Genomic DNA, 17,920 nt, shown 5'->3' with positions numbered 1-17,920 from the left:
GTCCGTCCCTTCAGCTTAATTGTCGACTAAGTTGGTGTTTCTGTGCAGTTTGTTCTTTCTTTTATTGTGTTGTCACACACCGTAGTTAAATATCATGCTTGCTCTACGGAATCCGGTGTGTCGTTGGAGAGATCCTGGCGTGAACTGTATCAGGATAGGCGCTCAAAGCCGCCTTATCTGGGTTAGGGCAAGCTGGGATCTTGGGGCCTGAGAATTTTGTCAGACAGGCTATTGTACAGCCATAGACGGATCAGCGATGTGAGTCAATTTTCGCCTCAAAATTCGGATCGAGTGGCTCAGATGCAAGGCGACCTCGGCGCTACTATATGATCATTCCGTGCTCGGTCCCTCATGCCTCTTGTCCCGTCACCACAACCTTCCTAGATACCGAGAACAATTCAGAACGCACGTGAATATTGGCTGCTCGTTTCCCTGATTTATCCCATCTCCCCAACTTCAACAAGAACTCCTCGCCACAGTTTGTGCACGCAATTTGAAAGCCAACCGTGGCGCGGCACGACTACTTACTGCCCTCAAAATTCGGATTAGGGAACTAACAATTATCCATGAGCGTACTCAATTCCATGCGTCCAATTCGCGTGCTCCCCACGCGGGGGAAGATCAAAGTCTCTCTCGTTTGGAAACAACAGAATCGTAAGGCCCTGTCAGTTGACATTCCGAGTCGCTCATTCATTGGGTTTTGCAGTTCGAGTCGTGCACGAGATAGACGCTCGAATATTACGGAAGCGGTAGGCCACTCGAGGCCACTCGTTATCGTGTGCTAGCTGACGAAATTTTTTACGTAGCGCTCCCTCCGACGATGAGGAAGACACAGACGGTCGCCCTCTGAAGAAACGGAACTGTACTCGCTTAGAACAAGTCGTCTTGTCTATGAGCAACGTCTGTTTGGCCGATAGCGCTCAGACAGTAGAAGATAAAGGATGTGGCGCAGGTGGTCGGAAATACGATGACACACATTCCGAAGGCATCTCAGACACTGCAGGGTCTAGCGGCGTTCCTCCTGGTGGTATGCGTGGCGAAAGAGATAGGGAGAACCGAGGTTCGTCGAGCGGGCATGTAGACGAAGAGACTGGTCTGGGAGATAAGAACGAAGAAGTGGAAGACAGAGTAGAGGAAGGCGATGAGGAGGCATTAAAGGAAACACATGAAGATGCGCAAGATGAGAAAGAGCAGCGCGGACCAACAGGCGAAGACTCTTATCTCAAGGTAATAATACGATGCGCCAAGCATTCCTCACACCGTCTCATAGAATACTGACACTATGATAGGGCTCGACTGGTTATCAAGAGATGGATCCTTCATCGGTATCAGTTCAAGCTCTCCTCCTACAACGGCGAGAGCACCAGAACTACGGTAGTGACTCGGACAATGATTTGAGTACAACTATGGGCCATGCCTCGGCTCCTAAACCTTTGCAGAGTGGCTCCGGCCTTTGCTCCAAGAACAAGGGGAAAGGGAGAGAGCCACCACCGTGTTCGCCGTCCTGGGACGGGCACCGCCCTCTAGTACCTGGAATAAACGAAACAGAGCATGGGGAGTCGTCTAATGGTACACATAGTAAATCCACTTGGCATAACACTGATCGCAAAGCACTAAATGCACTACTCGAACTTTTTTTTAGGATACACACATGATCAACTCATAATTGACTTGCTTGACAAGAGAGCTACCCAAGGGCCGTCCGCCACCTCCAACCAACTTGATTGGGGTGAACGCCCCTCGTCACCGCATATGCCCAACATTAACGACGCAAAGCCGGTGCTTCTTCAGATCCCTCGCTCAATTCCACAACAAACAGCAGAGAGGCCGACGCCCCCGAAGCCCCTGAAGGCTTACCCACCGCTCGAACCACCAACCGTGGAGAAGTTACGCAAACTCTCGGGCTCGGGGCGACGTTCGAGCGGCCACGTCTATCGCATCGACGCCAAGGGCACTCGACCAGCAGGAACATTCCCCTTGTACATCTCCCGCGACAATCTGGTCTCGCGCCCTTCCCGCCCACGTCTCGACCGCGGTCCATCAACTACTCAGTATCGGCGCAGTCGCGAAATGAAGTGTGTCCAACAAACGGTAGCCGAGCTCAACAGAGCCAACAACGACAGATCGTCTACGAAGACAAGAAAGGAGGAGCGCTCCATTGACAGCAAGTAGGGTTGTTTCCCCTCTCGTAAATATTACTAACGTCCTTGCAGAAGACTTAGCCTGCGCTTTAGACAGTCTTTTGCTAAGAGGAACAGGATCGGACCGCGATACTGTGCGCCTGCGCTCTATTCTCAAATGTGCTATGAAGAACAACCAGCGTCCTCGGGACAAGGGGAGAAGGGTACGCTTTGATCCTGGAACGAAGGAAGACGTCCCTGAAAAGGATAATCATCACAGTCCGTCTTCTTCCAGGGGGCAGCTACAAGGCGTGGGAGGACAGGAAGCACCTAAAGGAAAGCCAGCTCCTAACAGGAGGAGCTCCGAGGTCTCTCATAGCCATCGTCAGGAGGAAGTTGATAGCAGAGACCCTGGAGCTTGTTACGGGGACGACCTCAAGCAAACCGGTCTTCATGTCTTGACCGAGCAACCCTCAGTGCCACCCGTAAAACTGCCCAGCGTCTCTACCGAGGTCTCGGTACCTGTTATTGAGGCAGTAACCCTTGCATCCATATCGTTTTCTTCCGCCCAAACACCCTCTCAACTTTCCCGTTCCCCGGAATGCGACGGCGCATCGGAAGTTATCGTCAGCCTGCCTGTCAGCAATGCTGCTCCAACCCCCACGTCTGGAGCTGTCTGCTCCAACACGGACGTGGAAGCTGCTCAAACCCCCTTGACGACCTCGCAGCCCATGCAACCCTTCAGTATATCCTATGAACAGGCTGCTCTCCCTGCACTCTCGGCTTTCCATCCACAAGCGCAGTTCGCGGTAGCATCTTATTTTGCTAAGACGCCGCTCTGGCAGTCACCATCGGCCCAAACCGTCATGATGAACGAGTATACGCCATTCGTATCCTTCGACTCGTATTCTACCATGGGCGTCACAGATAGCGTCTTCGACCAATCCGCACCCCAGATAAATCTCATTGTTCCACAACTTGAAGCCGACCTGGGGGTGAGCGCGTCTTTCCGACCCGAAGCGGGCTCTCCAGTGTGGCAAGCCTCGCTTTCAGATGCTCGGTCATTCTCCGTCCAGGGCGACGCGTATGGGTCGATTGATGAATATGCCTCTGCATGCGCACAAGGAGCCTTTCCACAGCCTGCTCAAGAGTTTGCGGTCGCGCAGTCTCGACCAGAGGCCGACGCTCAGCCCGCGGCCTTCGACCCGGGGATGCCAGCGTCTCTGCTGGACGCAAGCTGCGCGGCACAAGGTGCACCGCTAGAGTCCCAGTCTAGCTGGTACGAAGGTGTCGAAACGCAGAATATTTTCCGCGCTGAAGACCTCAGTACTCCGAATGTGAGCTCGCCGCAAGTGCCGTCTGGTGTGTTTGACGATCCAGTAACGTTCATGGTGGACGCGGACCGGCTGTCTCTTGAAGCGATGGCCCAATTCGTCGACACTCTGACCGCAGAAGAGCTCCAACAGCTTGGTGATGCGATGCGGCAAGCGTTAGGCGTGCAACAGGTATCTGGCCCTTATGCCGACTACGAACTGGCGTTTAGCTTACTCGTGCGGCGAGTCGGACAAACTGACGACGGAATGTCCATATGGTCGATGGTCCTGTCGGAAGGGGTGTTAGAATGGCTGGCCATGTCGTTGGCGGGAGGAGTCCCGCAGGAGAAGGACGTAGCTTTGCTTCAAGCCCTCCCAGAGAGTATGCAAGTGGCGATATCACTGGGAGACTCTGCTGCGTACAAACAGCTCATTGAGGAGACTCAAGAGGCTTCGTGGGTGTACGGCTCGGCGACAACGGCCGGCATCACCTTGTTTTCTTCCAACATCCCCGACACAACGTCCAGCGCCGGCACCCTAGCTCAATTGTATTCACCGGAGGGTGCCGATGATCAGGAAGGCCTCACTCAGGAGAACATCGTCGGCATGTCTCCGACCGTATCTGATCCGGTAGAGCCTGCTGAGTCCGTGGAAGACTCACCCAGCGCGAACATAACTCCCGAGCGGGTAGAAGACTCGTCTTGCGAGAACGGGATCCCTAAGCTGACCTTGGACGATATCACGGTGGAAGTTATTGAGGCCTACGTGCGCCTAGAGTACATACACTGCACGCAAAGCGAGATATTTGTCGTGGCCGACGCACAATTTCCAGGCGACGGTCTGCAGCTCGTCAAGGTCGTCGAGCCTGAGGCGGTACGAAGACTCCTGTGCGTCCAGGAAGCGGAGCGCTTGATGCGCGAAGCTATACTACAGGTCAAAGCTCAGGGCATCTCGGCCAGTGTTCAGAGTGGTTCCACCGCCTCCACCCCTTCGTCGAGCCGACTTCCTTCCACACCGTCGCTTTCCAGGACATTGACAGCCTCACAGGCGCTGTTCGCTCCCCTGACTACACCAGACCAGACCGAAGTCCCGTAGAACAGTACGCCGGCTCTTCCTGATTGACAAGCCTCTAGCACGTTCTTGGTGCAATCTCCAAGCTTTCTCAGGAGTTTAGCAGGAGTCCAGGGCATGGCAGAGCAGCCAACGACTTCAGCCTGGTCATGGTGAGTGCCACCACGCTGGTACGAACTAAGACCTGCTATCTGGATACGCCGACGCTGGATCTCGCCAAGCATGCCAAGCCCGGCAATGGCTTGAACGATGGGGGCTTGATCGTGGTCATGCATCCGCAGTTATGATCCACATTGACCCCGTCTTCTCATATTTGCGGCTCTTGGACCTTGCCAAGCCACAGTACTGGATTCTCTGTTGTATTATCACTGGCCCTTTTGCCTTACGACGGACTGTGTATCCATAGCTGCTTGGGACGTTGGCTCACCAGAGTGTATGCAATAGCTTAAAGGCCTCGTAATTCACTCGCACCTCTCGTTTCAAACCAAATAATCTCGTCTGGCCGTCATGACGTTGGAGCAAAGTGGAAGGTATGCACTAGGAGATGCGTGATTATCTCGAGGTCCGAGCGTACGACCGGCCGCATACAGGTGACGTATAAGCTAAAACAGTACCAGTGTATTACATAAGGTCATGCGTTTTACGCTGCATGGACGGGGCTCGGATCATCACCAGCAGCGGTATGGGTCGGCGGGACGACTTGTACCCACTCGTTTACCCACAGGTAGCGTGAGAATGAGACATACAGCCAGCGGAACCACACCAGCTGCGAGCGATGCTGCATCATCGCCCGGAGTGCCGTTTTGTACCCCTCGATGCCCGAAATGAATACGGGCATGCGGCGCGGGCTGTCCATGCCATAGCGGCGTAACAACGAAGCGAAGATGAGATCGTATTTTGCCAGTACAGCAGAGAGGGGGCCGATGTATTTGTGCACCAGCTGGACGGTGATGAGGCTGAAAAGTCGTGGCGGTGGCCTTGTCGGGGAGGCTGTTGACAGAGAAGCGACGAGACGGGCCGCTCCGGCAGGGAGAGAGCCGTGGTTAGGATGCGATGAAATGCCGTCGCGATCAAATGTAAGAATCTGTCGGGGAAGCCTTGAGATTTTCAGGCATGGTTCAGCACGTCGCGGTCTACACACCGTGGTGATATTGTTCGCCAGCACGTAAGGCTTGATGGTGTCAGCTATGACATCCGCGTCCCATGAACGAGTAATGTTATCCGGCAGTTCGCTTTGAAGGGCTGAGATCAACTCGAGATGGGGACAAGCACGACGCTTACGGATGGTCAACGAGCCACCTTCGAGTTTCTGGGATGCCGAGGACACTGAGGCTGCGTGCCAGCTCGTCCCTTCTGACTTCTCCGAGGCCACCTGCATTGCCTATGGATAGGCACAGCGAATAAAGCTCTACATTGCGCTCTGACAAGTGTGAGGTAGAAGGCGGTGTGAGCAGTGACGACACCGTCGGAGCAAAGAAGAGGCATTCGTCGTCCGGGTGCGCTGTCAATAACAGGACACGCGCCGTCTTGCTTTCACTTAGAATAAGATCGTTGTCAGTGACTGCAGGATTCAGTATGACTCTCCCAAGCAGCGCGAGGACGAGAACGAAGACTGCGGCAGGCGCGAACATTTTCGCAGGATAGGCGACGAATGCTTGAGTTGCAGCGCAGCCCTGTACAGGATCTAATAGACGCTCGAGCTCGAACCTCGCCGACTCCGCCGCGCACTGCACTAGGCCATTACAGTACAATCGTTGAAGCATGAAGCTTAGATTCGGTCCCCGCCCCACCCCGCGCTCAAGTTTCTGCTGCTTTCTTCTGCTTCGTGTTCAAACACTTGGAATAGATCACGGCCATCCAGGCTCAATAAGATCACTCGGTAGCAAGCAGCTCCTCGAAAGTCCTTAGCCTCTCTTAGCCCTGAGACCGACCGTGCAAACTGCGCTCCAGTAGCAGGGTTGACAGCGGTACTTAGAACGATAGACACCCCCGGGCAGATTACAGCATACGGAGTTCGAAAACTCCGCAAGTGCTAGTGCGAACGAAGTGAGACGCGTCCTGAGGCATCTGACCTCCCCGTCAGTCCCTGCCTTGCATTTCTCAATCACGCGTGTTGCACCCTCCTCATTCAGTGTCCATCGCTACAGTCACCACAATTGTCTTAGAGATGGCATATCATATGAAGCTTTTCTTGTAAATTACCAAGGATTATAATATATCTGAGGCCCACCCAATACTGTACAATCATTTGAAAACTATGGGATGAGTACTCGCGGTGCAATGGGTGGGTCAGGTGACGGCGGGATTACCACTTCATCTCACTTCGTTCGCACTAGCGCTTGCGGAGCTTTCGAACTCCGTATGCTGTAATTTGCCCGGGGGGTGTCTATCGTTCTAAGTACCGCTGTAAGGTACACCATGTTCGTCCAGGTTGCGAGAGGCCTTCGGGCATCAAACGGACAACGTAAGCTAACTTAGCCAATATCCCAGGAAATGCCACGTGCCTATTATATTTAGGCGCCCATTTCCCACCTCGGAGGCTCGGACGCGCCGCCGAACTGGACTACATCTCACGCATCCGTGGGAACCATTGCTGTGATTGGCTGATCCCCCCAGAAAGGAATAAATGCTGCGGTGCCCGCGGTGCCTCGGGCACTGTGAAACTTGTGTCAAGCCACACAGGCGATGATTTTTTACACAGATCATGGAACGCCGGTCTGTAGTAGTGAATTAACATCCCGGCCCTGGGCTACCGGCATGATACAATCTGGGGGGCAGTGGTCTTGGATAACCGAAATTGAATTGACGTATTATTTACAGATAGCCGGGCATTATTTATCTTACTTGACTGTCACAATGGCACACTCACAATTACTTTGTTGACCTGGAGGGGCCAATCATGACAATGGCTCCCACGGTTGAATACGCGACTGGATGCACCACTGGAGATGATGTCCAGTCGCGCCCCGTCCCGAACTGGATGCGGGATGTGCACATTATCATAAGAGGCTATGCCTTTCCTGTGCGCCGCTGAAACAGCGCCGCCGACCTGAGGACTTATTGTGAGACATTTCGCATCATGAAATTTTCTGCATTGTCCATGCGCGGAGGGCCTACATGTTGTGCCTTTTGTTAGTCAGCAACTGTTGGCCTACCCAATAAAAGCCTCGGGCGATGGGCTTATTAACATTCCCCTTCTCTTTAGAGCAGCCTTCTATTTGTTCACGGCTCTTATTTCTACTAGTATTCAACACTTGCCATGGTCGCCATCAAGCACGTACTTAACAGCGCGCTCGCCGCCGCCGCGGGCAACTCTATTGTGCCGCAGATAGACATCATTCGCACGCCACTCACGCAGTGCGATGTCTCAAACGACGCCGGCAGGCTCGACTTCACGCCGATTAACAATCAGATCGCGCCTCCGTCGAACCTCACGTTCAACTTCGTCGGGCTTGGGTTCGGAGTGCAGAACTACACGTGCACGCAGAACAACAACTTTACGTACGTGCTACAGTTGCTCGAGATGCTCTATTTGACCCTGACCTGGCACACAGGAATGTCGGCGCTGTTGCCGAGCTTATCGACGTGTCATGTCTCATCAACTCGACCAGGTTTGACCAGCTCCCACAGCTGATCTTCGACTCGTGGAACACGACTGATGAGGCTACTTCGATCCAAGACTTCATTGCAGCCTCCAACTCCTTCAATCCGCCAGACATCCTCGCACAGCACTTCTTCGTCCCCAATCCGTCGGGGGCCGGCAGCGTCTCGCCTGAGTGGAATTTCGAATCGTTGGGAAACCGCAAGTTTCAAAATCAACCCAACGCGTTCGTTGTCGCGATAGGCAAGGCGAGCATTCCTGCGCCGAACAAAGTGCAGGATGTCAACTGGCTTGATGTTGTGAACATCGGCGGTCAGGCTGGTGGTCAGATCGCGGACGAGGTCCTACGCACGAGCACCGTCGGCGGACAGCCACCCCCGACGTGCGAGTTCGGCCAGTCGCAAGACATCAGCGTCAAGTACGCGTCCTTTTACGGTGCGTGCCTCCTCCCTGCATATCAGCTTAGGTTCCTGTCTCTAATCATTTCGTGCGCAGCGTTCTTCGGTGGCTCCCTCGGTGGCGCGGAGTAGTCTGCGTGCATGACGTGCACGCTCTCTCACGACCGCTTATGCGTACCGTTATACACTACACGTCTCTTATCGGCGATATCATGTGCACACCTTTTGTATTTTTTATACTATTTACCCCCTTTTGTATGTTAGACGGACCAGGACCCTTTGGACACTTGTTGCTGTAGACGGCCGGACTATCACTACATCCGCTCTTTGTTGTATGAACCTCGCATGCAAGGTCATGTATAATTTTGCTCCATATGTCTAACGAGAGGGCGCCCTGTGCTACGCACGGGCAGAAAAAATTGAGAGAAGAGAATGTCACAGCTTTTAACGCCAACCCATGAGGCAACATGATGCGCGTGATGCCTCATGACTAGCGCTGGCTCACGCGAGATTCACACGAGAAGCGCTTGAGCGAGCCCGAGGGAGCTAGATTAACCGTGGGAAGCCTTCCCGGAAGGGTATTTGTTCTCACAGGTGCCCGCAAAGGCTTTTCATTGGCTGGGAGAGCACTCATGATGGCATCACGAGGCTTCAGCCGGAAGTGCCGAGGCAGCTCGAGGCAGCTATCTCAGGCTATCTCATGAGGCAATCTCGGATTTTGCGACATAGAAATTAAACGAGAAATGGGAAGAACGCGCCAACCTTCCAAGCCGGTTGGCTGGGTGTGCGAGAGGCGCCTCATGAGAGACCTTGTTGAGGCTTTGACGCCTGGGTATATCAGATTTATCGCCGCGTACTCTAACAGTTGAACGTTTCAACCACGAACCACGAACATCGCGGACATGGTAACGCTTCTACATGTCGGTATGTAGGCATTATTCGCCCTTCATCGGGCCAAGCATGCACTTCATGCAGCAGATGCGGCAGCATGTTCGAGTACCGCCGCGTCTGAAGCCACTTTCTGAAGCTGTTTGCGGTGCAAGATAAACTGATCAACTGCTCTCCTCGGTTGCTTTAACGCTTCGCTTCCCAACTGCGTTGTAGTTTCTTACAGGAGAGATATGTGCTTTCCAAGTGCGATGGGCGGAAAGAGCTGTACGTACTATGATACGATGAGGGAGCTGCATTATGTATGCGAAGAGATATAAGGTATATAACTTAGACATGCGGTATCGATAGTCATATCTAGTAGATGCAAATTTGACTGGTACATTCTCACCTTCCGTCCCAACTCTACACGCTCATCTTCATCGCAATACTCGGGTGCGGGTCGTACCCCTCCACGACAAAGTCCTCCGCCTTGAAGTCATCGATGTCTGCGACGTCGCGCTTGAAGCGCAACTTCGGAAACGGGCGCGGCGCACGTTCGAGCTGGAGCTTTAGCGCGTCGACGTGGTCGCGGTAGACGTGCGCGTCGCCGAGCTGGATGACGAGCTCTTTTGCCTCTGTGCCTGTGGCGTGCGCGACCATGTGCGTGAGCAGCGCGTACGACGCGATGTTGAACGGGATGCCGAGCCCGAGGTCCGCCGAGCGTTGGTACAACAAGCACGACAGCTTGGGTTTCTCGGACGGCGCGACGGGGAGGTGCACGTAGAACTGGCACATCATGTGGCACGGCGGCAGCGCCATTTGGGGGATGTCTGGCGGAGCATGTGAGAATAACATTGTGACAAGGCGTAAGGCGACGCACCCGCGGGGTTCCAAGCACTTAGGATGATCCTGCGATCCGTGGGATCCTCCTTGATCTTCCGTATGCACTCCCTTAACTGATCCACCCCCTTTCCCGCATAATCCGTCTCGCAATCCTCATACTTCGCCCCAAAGTGCCTCCACTGGAAGCCGTACACGGGCCCGAGATCGCCCTCGCGGCGGTGCCCCAAACCGCGCTTCTCGAGGAACTCCTTCGAACCATTCCCATCCCAGATCTTCACGCCCTTCTCTGAGAGGAGTTTTGAGTCTGTCGCGCCCTGCACAAACCACAAAAGTTCCTCGAGGATGCCGCGCATGAACGTACGCTTTGTCGTCAGCAGCGGCAGCGTCGAATCCGCGAGCGAGAAACGGAGGTTTTGAGGCGCAAAGACGGAGAGCGTGCCCGTGCCCGTCCTGTCAGGGCGCACGTCGCCAGTCTCTAGAACGGTGCGGATGAGGTCGAGGTACTGATACTCGTCGTGCGGAGCGGTAGACATGGCGGTGGAAGAGAAATTGGTTGAGGACGGCGCGTGCTGAATTATCGCGCCGGGTCACGGCCGTGACAAGTCGCGTGCGTGGTGTACTGACCGTGAGAACTTTACACATTACTGAAGAATAACAAAGGACATTTCAAGTACCTAACAACGATCATCATGATGTGAACAGCGCTGCCCACTGTGAGGGATGGCGTTATCTGAAGCTGTCTCCATTATGCCATTGGGCTATCTCCATTCTACCATCCTACTATGAGTGTTGCAAGAGATGTAAGTAGTCCGATCCACCCTCGCTGCAGGTATTAAGTTAATCTTTAATGTTTATGGCAGGATGAAAACAACTTGATCGGCTGGGCCGCAATTGAAGATTACACCCAGAGACACGACGGTGGAAAAGTGAAGGACTACGCCGAAGATATAGACACCATGCTAGTTTTTGTAAGGTTCTGTCGCCAAAGGTATGTCGTCTGCTAATCCTCGCGCCCGTGCAGGCAGGTCTATTCTCTGCGGTCCTCACTGCCTTCGTGGTAGAGTGCTATCCGATGCTGCAGGAAGACACGGGACAGACAACTAACCAGCTCCTCGGCACTATCTCGTCTCAGATAGCTACCACACCGCCTGGCCAGTCATCTTCCGGCACCACTCCTGCTGCGCCTCCAGGCGCCTCGTCTTTTGTCCCGTCTACCGCCGTCCGTTGCATCAACTCGCTCCTCTTCCTCAGCCTTATCTTCAGCCTATCTGCCGCTCTCTTCGGAATTTTGGTCAAGCAATGGTTGCGCGAGTACATGCAGTGGAACTCTACCCTGGGTGCACCGCGCGAGAACGTCCTGCTTCGCCAGCTACGGTACGAGGCTCTGCAGGACTGGCACGTCGCCGCAATCATCTCGTCTATTCCCGTGTTAATCGAGCTAGCAATGATCATGTTCTTCGTGGGCATCGTAGTTCTACTGTGGACACTCGACACCGTCGTCGCAATCGTTGTCACGGCGGCAATTACTTTCTTTCTCGGCCTCTTTTCCGCCTTCACCGTCCTGCCAGTCATCTTCAGACACTGTCCGTACAAATCTCCGACGGCGTGGGCGTGCATCGTCCTCTGCGACGCCCTCACCACTGCCATGGCTTATCCTGTTCACTTTGTTACCGAGTTCACGCGGAGCGTACGACGTGGGCACTGGAGGCTCCGCACCGTCGGTGTCCGATATCCCAGGAGACTGCAGAGCTGGAGGGAGCGCGAGGAGATGCTGGAGGGATTTGAGGCCGTGCATCACCCATTGTGGCAAGCCTCGCACGAAGTGCGGTGCGGTGTCCGCCGTGCACTGGCTGCAGAGAGGCTTGGTCTCAGCAAGGACGGTGCCCTGCTCGATGCGGCGCACCAGAGCTTAGCCGTAGTGTCCTCTCCTATATCCTTGCTCAAAGATCTCACCGAGGTCTCGCTGCTCTTCCGGGCACTCTCGTGGGTGCACAAGGCATCGCAGGACCTGCGCGTGCGGGAGTACGTCATGCAGAGCGTGGAAACAATCCACGCCCAGTACCCAGAGAACGTCGATACGCTCGGAACGCACAGTGTCACGGACTGGTGCATCCTGTGGGCGCTGCAGGCCGGCGCCATTCGGCACCCTGAAGGGGCCCTCATCGCAACTGAAAACGATGACTGCGGGGCTATTGCCGTCCAGCGGCAGGTACGGGATATGTGGGTGCTCGAGCGGCTGAACATTCTCGGAGAACAGCGGAACATCGTGCGGACCAGGCAGCGAATTCACTACGGAGCAGTCAACCTCGGCGTCCCTGCCGACGACGCACCTCTCCTCGCCGACCTCGTCGCCGCGGACCTCAAATCTGCAGTCGCCAACCTACTATCTGTGTCTGAGTCGGATATGGAACGCCCCACCTTTCCCGTCTTCGGTCGCATCGCCTTGGAGAGGCTCTTCTGTGTACTGGCATGCATGAGTACGAGCAGGGTATTTTCTATTCGCGACGGCCATCTGCATGGCATTCGCGAGCTGCTCTGTCGGAAGGAGAGCGCGCAGCTGGTTGACACAGCCTTGCCCGGCCTCCGGTCTTCTGCTCTCATGGTTGCATGTTGCTTCGCGAAGGTCACCTCGGATGACAGACAGCTATCAGGTAAAGCTTCTCGTGTCCTGTATCACGCATGTCCTGAACAATGCTCCAGTTATTCTAGGAAACCGTCCTATGTCTGCGCTAGACTATGCACGACTGATTCAGGACTACTACAAGGGCGATATCCATGATCACAACCCCGAAGACCTGGACATATTTGTCTTGCTTGCCTATGAATGGCTCCTGCACGTCGATCTCCGCATCGACCCGTCAGAAGTCCTCCAGCACACATTTCCGATCTTGCAAAAGATGGCGCATGCGGCCGAGTACGCTCTCCGGTGGAAAATCCCCAACTGTGGATGCTATTTCCACCTGCCGTGGCTAGTTCGTCTCTGGCACAGTCGATATCGACACTTCCTGTACGCGGACATCAGCGCACGCAATTTCCAGATGTATCTGCGTTTATTCCGCGCACTTGAGGCATTGCAGGCCGACGGGCTCATCACTGGTCCAGACCAGGAGCTAGTGCCAAAGCTGTTAGCGGCCGTTGACGACGACCAGACGCAGTCAGCCCTGGTATTGTGACACGTAGTCCGCTATTCAACTCATGTTTGTATGGGTGCATTTGCGACGAGTTTGAATGAACTTTCGTGTATCAGAAAATATATCAGAACCTCACAAGAAATTTGCTGGAGACGATAAGTTTAAGGTGACTGGCTGGTTCAAGCCTCCAGAAGGCCAACCAAAAATGATACGGTATATCAAGCAAGGATAACTACAAAACTATACAATAAGATAGGGAAAAGACAGAGAGATAGGTTACGGCCAATGGAGTGTGTCTAGTCTGAGATCGCGGGATCACAGCAAGTCGTCCACCTCGTCTGCGTCCTCGTCTTCGTCAGAATTCGCTACAGACTCAGCGTCATGAGAAGGCAGCTTCATCACGCTAACTTTTTGCGGGACTTGTTGGTGAGTGCGACTCGGCGCCGGGGTTTCTTCGTCGTCTCCGTCGTCGTCATCCTCAGACTCGTCAAGCTCGTCTTCCTCGGATTCGCTTGCTGGCGGGATCGTGAGATTCTTCGACGTTTTTGCCATAGACTTCTTCGCTCTAGAACTCGAGATTAGCTCACATTTTCCCATGAACGGCGGATACTAGAAGCACTCACGCAGACCGGCGAGGCAGCACTCGACTCGGCGCTTCCGGAGGTGGCGTACGGGTGCCGCTCGTCTCCACGGCGCTCGTCTCAGACTCGTCCGCGGATTCGGATATGCGTCTGCGCCTACGTTCGTTCATCAACAACTCGCGATCCTTCAGCGCGAACGATAGGCACTTACTTAGCCTTGCTCTTCCCGTTCGCCTTCCGCGCGCGGGGCGTCGCCTCAACATCGCTGGCGGCACTCAATGATGCCGTAGTATCAGACACGACGCTCTCGCTGCGACGCTTGTTGCCTCCACGCTTCTTGACTGCAGCCTCATCGTCGTCCCAGTCCGAGTCCGGTGTGATATCGTCGAGAAATTCGAAGACTGCTTTGAAGTATTCGAGCTGCCGATACTCGACCTCGTCAAAGTCGGCGAGCTGCTTCTCGAACTTCTTATCGATGAGCGCTTGAAATTTGTTGAACGTATTCTTGGTAGTGGAGTCGCGAAGGGGTCGGCGCTGCGTAAGTGGTCAGGAAGTGATGAATGAGCATTAATAGAAGAGCATACAGTGCGAAGGGTGATCATGAGCAACTTGAGCGTACGAATCTTATCATCGTCGACTTCGTCTGGTATATAAAGCTTGCCAAGCAACTGACATAATGCTTTCTTGTCCTCCTCTATATCCAGATGCAAACAATGAGCTCAAATCGTTCAGGTGGGGATGGCGACTTACTCTCGAGGTCCTCACTGAACAGCGCCTTGATGATGTCGCTCGCCAGGTCAATGTGTATGCTCTCATCTGCCTTCAGCCTGGGAGCTTGCTGGGTTACCGCGCTAAAGCATCGTCAGAGCCACGCCTCAGGAGTCTTTGATAACTGTGATGACTCACACTGCCTTTTGAGGGTCTGTCCAGTCGACGATCATTAAAGACGCCTGCGTAGGGCTGATCATATCCTCATCACCATCGCATTCGTTGTATACTCTGTTCAGGTCTTCATAGATGGGTATAAATTGCTGCAATAACCCGCATTAGTACCATGGCTTGTTAAGATAACCTCAACGGCAGACCTTCTGCATGCGTCGTTGGTTGGCCGCGGAGGAGTAGCAATAAACTGGAAAGAAGTACGAGAGACATTGTCTTAGTTCTTGGTTCGTCGCAGAGTTTGGTGACACGTATTCGAGGATAAGAGCGCGGAGAATCTGAAACGACCACAGGTTAACTGCTCGGCACGAGCGTCCAAAAGACATCACGACATACCCGGTCGTCCGAGATCATGCCCGAGAGCATGAGTTTTGACAGGCCGACGCATATTAACGCCAGGACCTTGTCAGACTCTTCCGTGTTGAGTGTATTCATCAGGAACCCAATGATCTTCTCAAGCTGCACATCCCGTCAGCCGAAATGCACGTATACTCGGAATACGAAACGCACATATGGACTCTGCAGGCTCAAAAAATCCTTATCATGCGCCATGAGGATATCAAGAATGACCTGCAGGACGCGCAGCTTCAGGACCTCGGGCACGCCCGCTTGCACCTGGCTGACGAAGAGCTGGAACGAGTTGAGCGCCATGCGCCGCGCGATGAGGCAGCACAGCCCGAGGCTCACGAGCCCACGCTCGCGTAGGAGCATCTCGCGTCGCTTGACAGCTGGGATGATCAGCTCGCCGAGGATACCTTCCAACGTCGAGTTTTCCTCGAATGTCTAGACGCGTTCATGTTAGTCAGACTTCAAAACTTGTTTGAACCAGCGGACGCACGCCATTGACTCGTTCGAGCATGCCGATGCACAGCGCAAGACAGCGGAGATCGATAGTGTCTGCGCGGGCACGCTCTTCGGGAGGCATCTCTTCTGCTGGCTTCGGGGCCGCGCGCGCAGTACGGACCGTGGCAGGAGTGTCTGCAATGGTGGACGTGCTATCGTCGGCACTGATGCCCTGCTGCGACTACAGGCAATATCAGCATACACAGGAAAACTAGCACATAATATCCTCACTGCAGGGTCTTCAAACGGATCACGAAGAGTATGTATCACTTCCACGACAACGCGGATTAGGTCGCGTTCATTGGGCGACAGCGTGCGCAAAACGTCCAAGCACCTCGAGACAAGGCTCTCCGGAAGGACATCCTGCGAAAGCATATCACCTGTCCCGAAATGAGCAGAGCTCGGCGTCAGATCATCAAAAGCACTCACGAACGAGCTGGAACATCTTTCGCCTTCCAATCTCATCCGCATAGTCGAGGTTGTCAGACATCTTGAGCATCTCGCCGATGATGAATTCTTGGCTGAGCTGCGCCTCCTCGCGGCTCGCCCGCAGCTCTTCTTCTTCCTCGTCGTCGATGTCGCCACGCAGGAGCATCTCCTGTTCTCCAGCCTCAATTTCATCCACAAGATGATTGTATGCGGTCTGGATGCGGAAGGCAAGTGCAGTCACCACGGGAAGCGCGGCCTCTAGGCGACGGTCGTCTTTGGTAGCAACACAGTGGTCAACGAAGACGCGTGCAAGGAAGGCCTTCTCGGGAGTCATGTCATCCCAATATTTGTCTACAAGTCATCAGCGTAGAATACACCTAGATAACAGCAATCTTACCACCAAACTCGAGACCATCGAGTATATCCGCACGAGATTTGAAGACGCTGAGCAGTGCATCCTCCGCCGTAGAGTTCTCCACGAGGTCAAAGAGGTTAAGGAATGCGATGACATCTGCTTCGTGATCCCCCTTCTCGAGCTTAGAGCCATCCATGCGGACAACTTCAACCCACGTCGCGACCAGCTTCATGGCAGCGCTTTTGACGACATCTTCGCGGTCACCAAGGCCGTTTCGCACGATTTGTTCGCGTTGGGCAATGCTCAACGCACGCGGATGGGAGACGCCGACGTTGATGCCGCCATCGTGTTCGATTACGCAATTAGGTTCGAGGACGTTGTGGTAGACGAGCTTCCGAACTGTGACATCAACATCACGAGTGCGAGCGAGGATGTGGGGCAGGGTCTCAGGGCCGATAGGAAGATTGAGCAGTGCTGCACGACGGACATCTCTAGAAGGACGTTAGTGGGCGGGTATATGCGCGCAAAATAAATAAAAAAACATACGCCGCCGTATCGTATGTCAATATGTCTATGATAACGTCTGTAATCTTTGGCTCTTCGGTAGGGTCGTCCTCTGAGCCGCAAAGTTTCGACAAAGCAATGGCGGCTTGAACTCGTACTGGATTTTCCTTGTCTCGTATGCGCTCGAGCAGATTGCCACGCAGCAGATTATATATATCGTCACTTTACCGTAATAGATGAGTTGTACGCTACATTGAACATGCAGGATGACATACTCGATTTCTCCCAAGTGCGCAACCATCTCTGCTATGCATTGAACAACTCGAAAACGAATAATCTTGTCTTTCGCCTGACAGCCTTTGAAGAGGAAGCGCAGCAATCTTGACACAAAACGTGAAGCGGGTGTGTCATCGTCCGGCTCGTCTTCCTCGGTAGGGTTGGCTTTTCGTGCCGCTTCCTGTTGTTTGCGCTCCTCCACCGCTAGACAGAACAGGTTACACATGAGCATCACTAGCAGAGTTGAACACACCTTTCTCGTTCACGAATTTGGTATATCCACCGACAAACTTGATAATCCTGTCTACGACGCTTGCTCCTTTCTTGATGGGCAGCGCCCGGCTGAGCATGGAGATGAACAGGTCTTCGAAAGCGCGTTCGCCGACAAGCTTTATACTTGTTCCATCATTTATAGTCTCTGTGTGCTTTGAAGCTTCGACATGTAGTTTGTACAGCGCGACATAGTTCTTCTGGTGATTGGCCGTTGTGGTTTGGACTTGGTCGAATATTCGTGGAATATTTGTGGAGAGATCATCGAGTGTAAAAGTCACCCTCGCAGGCATGTCAAACTTAATCTGTACCCGGCCAGAAATACTGGCAAAAGGAAAGAGAATGGGTAGGCGGTGGAAGGAGGTGTCTAAGGCAA

The 17,920-nt window shown here is 53.9% G+C and overlaps 8 protein-coding genes across 8 annotated transcripts; 4 read left to right on the top strand and 4 right to left on the bottom strand.

Annotated features, from left to right (window-relative positions):
* Positions 1 to 566: 566 nt before the first annotated feature.
* Positions 567 to 2,172, top strand: PHACADRAFT_206409 (uncharacterized protein; the record flags this gene model as incomplete). Its single annotated transcript, XM_007392796.1, has 5 exons — positions 567 to 654; positions 707 to 749; positions 807 to 1,227; positions 1,290 to 1,578; positions 1,643 to 2,172. 5 exons carry the CDS (start codon positions 567 to 569, stop codon positions 2,170 to 2,172), a joined length of 1,371 nt encoding a protein of 456 aa, XP_007392858.1.
* Positions 2,173 to 2,305: 133 nt separating this feature from the next.
* PHACADRAFT_206408 (uncharacterized protein) lies at positions 2,306 to 4,575 on the top strand (the record flags this gene model as incomplete). The annotated part of the gene is made up of 1 exon (XM_007392795.1): positions 2,306 to 4,575. One exon carries the CDS (start codon positions 2,306 to 2,308, stop codon positions 4,526 to 4,528), a length of 2,223 nt encoding a protein of 740 aa, XP_007392857.1. The 3' UTR covers positions 4,529 to 4,575.
* A 626-nt stretch (positions 4,576 to 5,201) lies between these two features.
* On the bottom strand, positions 5,202 to 6,111 carry PHACADRAFT_45927 (uncharacterized protein; the record flags this gene model as incomplete). The annotated part of the gene is made up of 3 exons (XM_007392685.1): positions 5,202 to 5,588; positions 5,646 to 5,736; positions 5,786 to 6,111. Coding segments are annotated over 3 exons (804 nt in total), but the record flags the coding sequence as incomplete, so codon positions are not given.
* Positions 6,112 to 7,763: 1,652 nt separating this feature from the next.
* PHACADRAFT_91054 (uncharacterized protein) lies at positions 7,764 to 8,635 on the top strand (the record flags this gene model as incomplete). Its single annotated transcript, XM_007392794.1, has 2 exons — positions 7,764 to 8,005; positions 8,059 to 8,635. The coding sequence occupies 2 exons, from the start codon at positions 7,764 to 7,766 to the stop codon at positions 8,633 to 8,635; spliced, it is 819 nt and encodes a 272-aa protein (XP_007392856.1).
* Positions 8,636 to 9,382: 747 nt separating this feature from the next.
* Positions 9,383 to 10,762, bottom strand: PHACADRAFT_206405 (uncharacterized protein). The gene is made up of 2 exons (XM_007392793.1): positions 10,254 to 10,762; positions 9,383 to 10,203 (listed from the first exon to the last, which is right to left on the bottom strand). Exons 1-2 carry the CDS (start codon positions 10,747 to 10,749, stop codon positions 9,797 to 9,799), a joined length of 903 nt encoding a protein of 300 aa, XP_007392855.1. The 5' UTR covers positions 10,750 to 10,762; the 3' UTR covers positions 9,383 to 9,796.
* A 236-nt stretch (positions 10,763 to 10,998) lies between these two features.
* On the top strand, positions 10,999 to 13,389 carry PHACADRAFT_192652 (uncharacterized protein; the record flags this gene model as incomplete). Its single annotated transcript, XM_007392792.1, has 4 exons — positions 10,999 to 11,016; positions 11,077 to 11,184; positions 11,238 to 12,867; positions 12,917 to 13,389. The coding sequence occupies 4 exons, from the start codon at positions 10,999 to 11,001 to the stop codon at positions 13,387 to 13,389; spliced, it is 2,229 nt and encodes a 742-aa protein (XP_007392854.1).
* A 112-nt stretch (positions 13,390 to 13,501) lies between these two features.
* PHACADRAFT_251174 (uncharacterized protein) lies at positions 13,502 to 13,921 on the bottom strand. Its single transcript, XM_007392791.1, has one exon. The coding sequence runs from the start codon at positions 13,897 to 13,899 to the stop codon at positions 13,663 to 13,665; it is 237 nt and encodes a 78-aa protein (XP_007392853.1). The 5' UTR covers positions 13,900 to 13,921; the 3' UTR covers positions 13,502 to 13,662.
* A 214-nt stretch (positions 13,922 to 14,135) lies between these two features.
* PHACADRAFT_90256 (uncharacterized protein) lies at positions 14,136 to 17,837 on the bottom strand (the record flags this gene model as incomplete). The annotated part of the gene is made up of 15 exons (XM_007392790.1): positions 14,136 to 14,462; positions 14,513 to 14,646; positions 14,694 to 14,755; positions 14,835 to 14,959; positions 15,014 to 15,145; positions 15,204 to 15,326; positions 15,378 to 15,650; positions 15,706 to 15,885; positions 15,942 to 16,090; positions 16,140 to 16,305; positions 16,336 to 16,490; positions 16,537 to 16,985; positions 17,041 to 17,220; positions 17,274 to 17,455; positions 17,526 to 17,837. 15 exons carry the CDS (start codon positions 17,835 to 17,837, stop codon positions 14,136 to 14,138), a joined length of 2,949 nt encoding a protein of 982 aa, XP_007392852.1.
* Between the last annotated feature and the right edge of the window lie 83 nt (positions 17,838 to 17,920).

The sequence above is a fragment of the Phanerochaete carnosa genome (genome assembly GCF_000300595.1).
Source record: "Phanerochaete carnosa HHB-10118-sp unplaced genomic scaffold PHACAscaffold_3, whole genome shotgun sequence".
NCBI lineage: Eukaryota > Fungi > Basidiomycota > Agaricomycetes > Polyporales > Phanerochaetaceae > Phanerochaete > Phanerochaete carnosa.
This window is presented reverse-complemented; position numbering and strand designations above follow the sequence as displayed.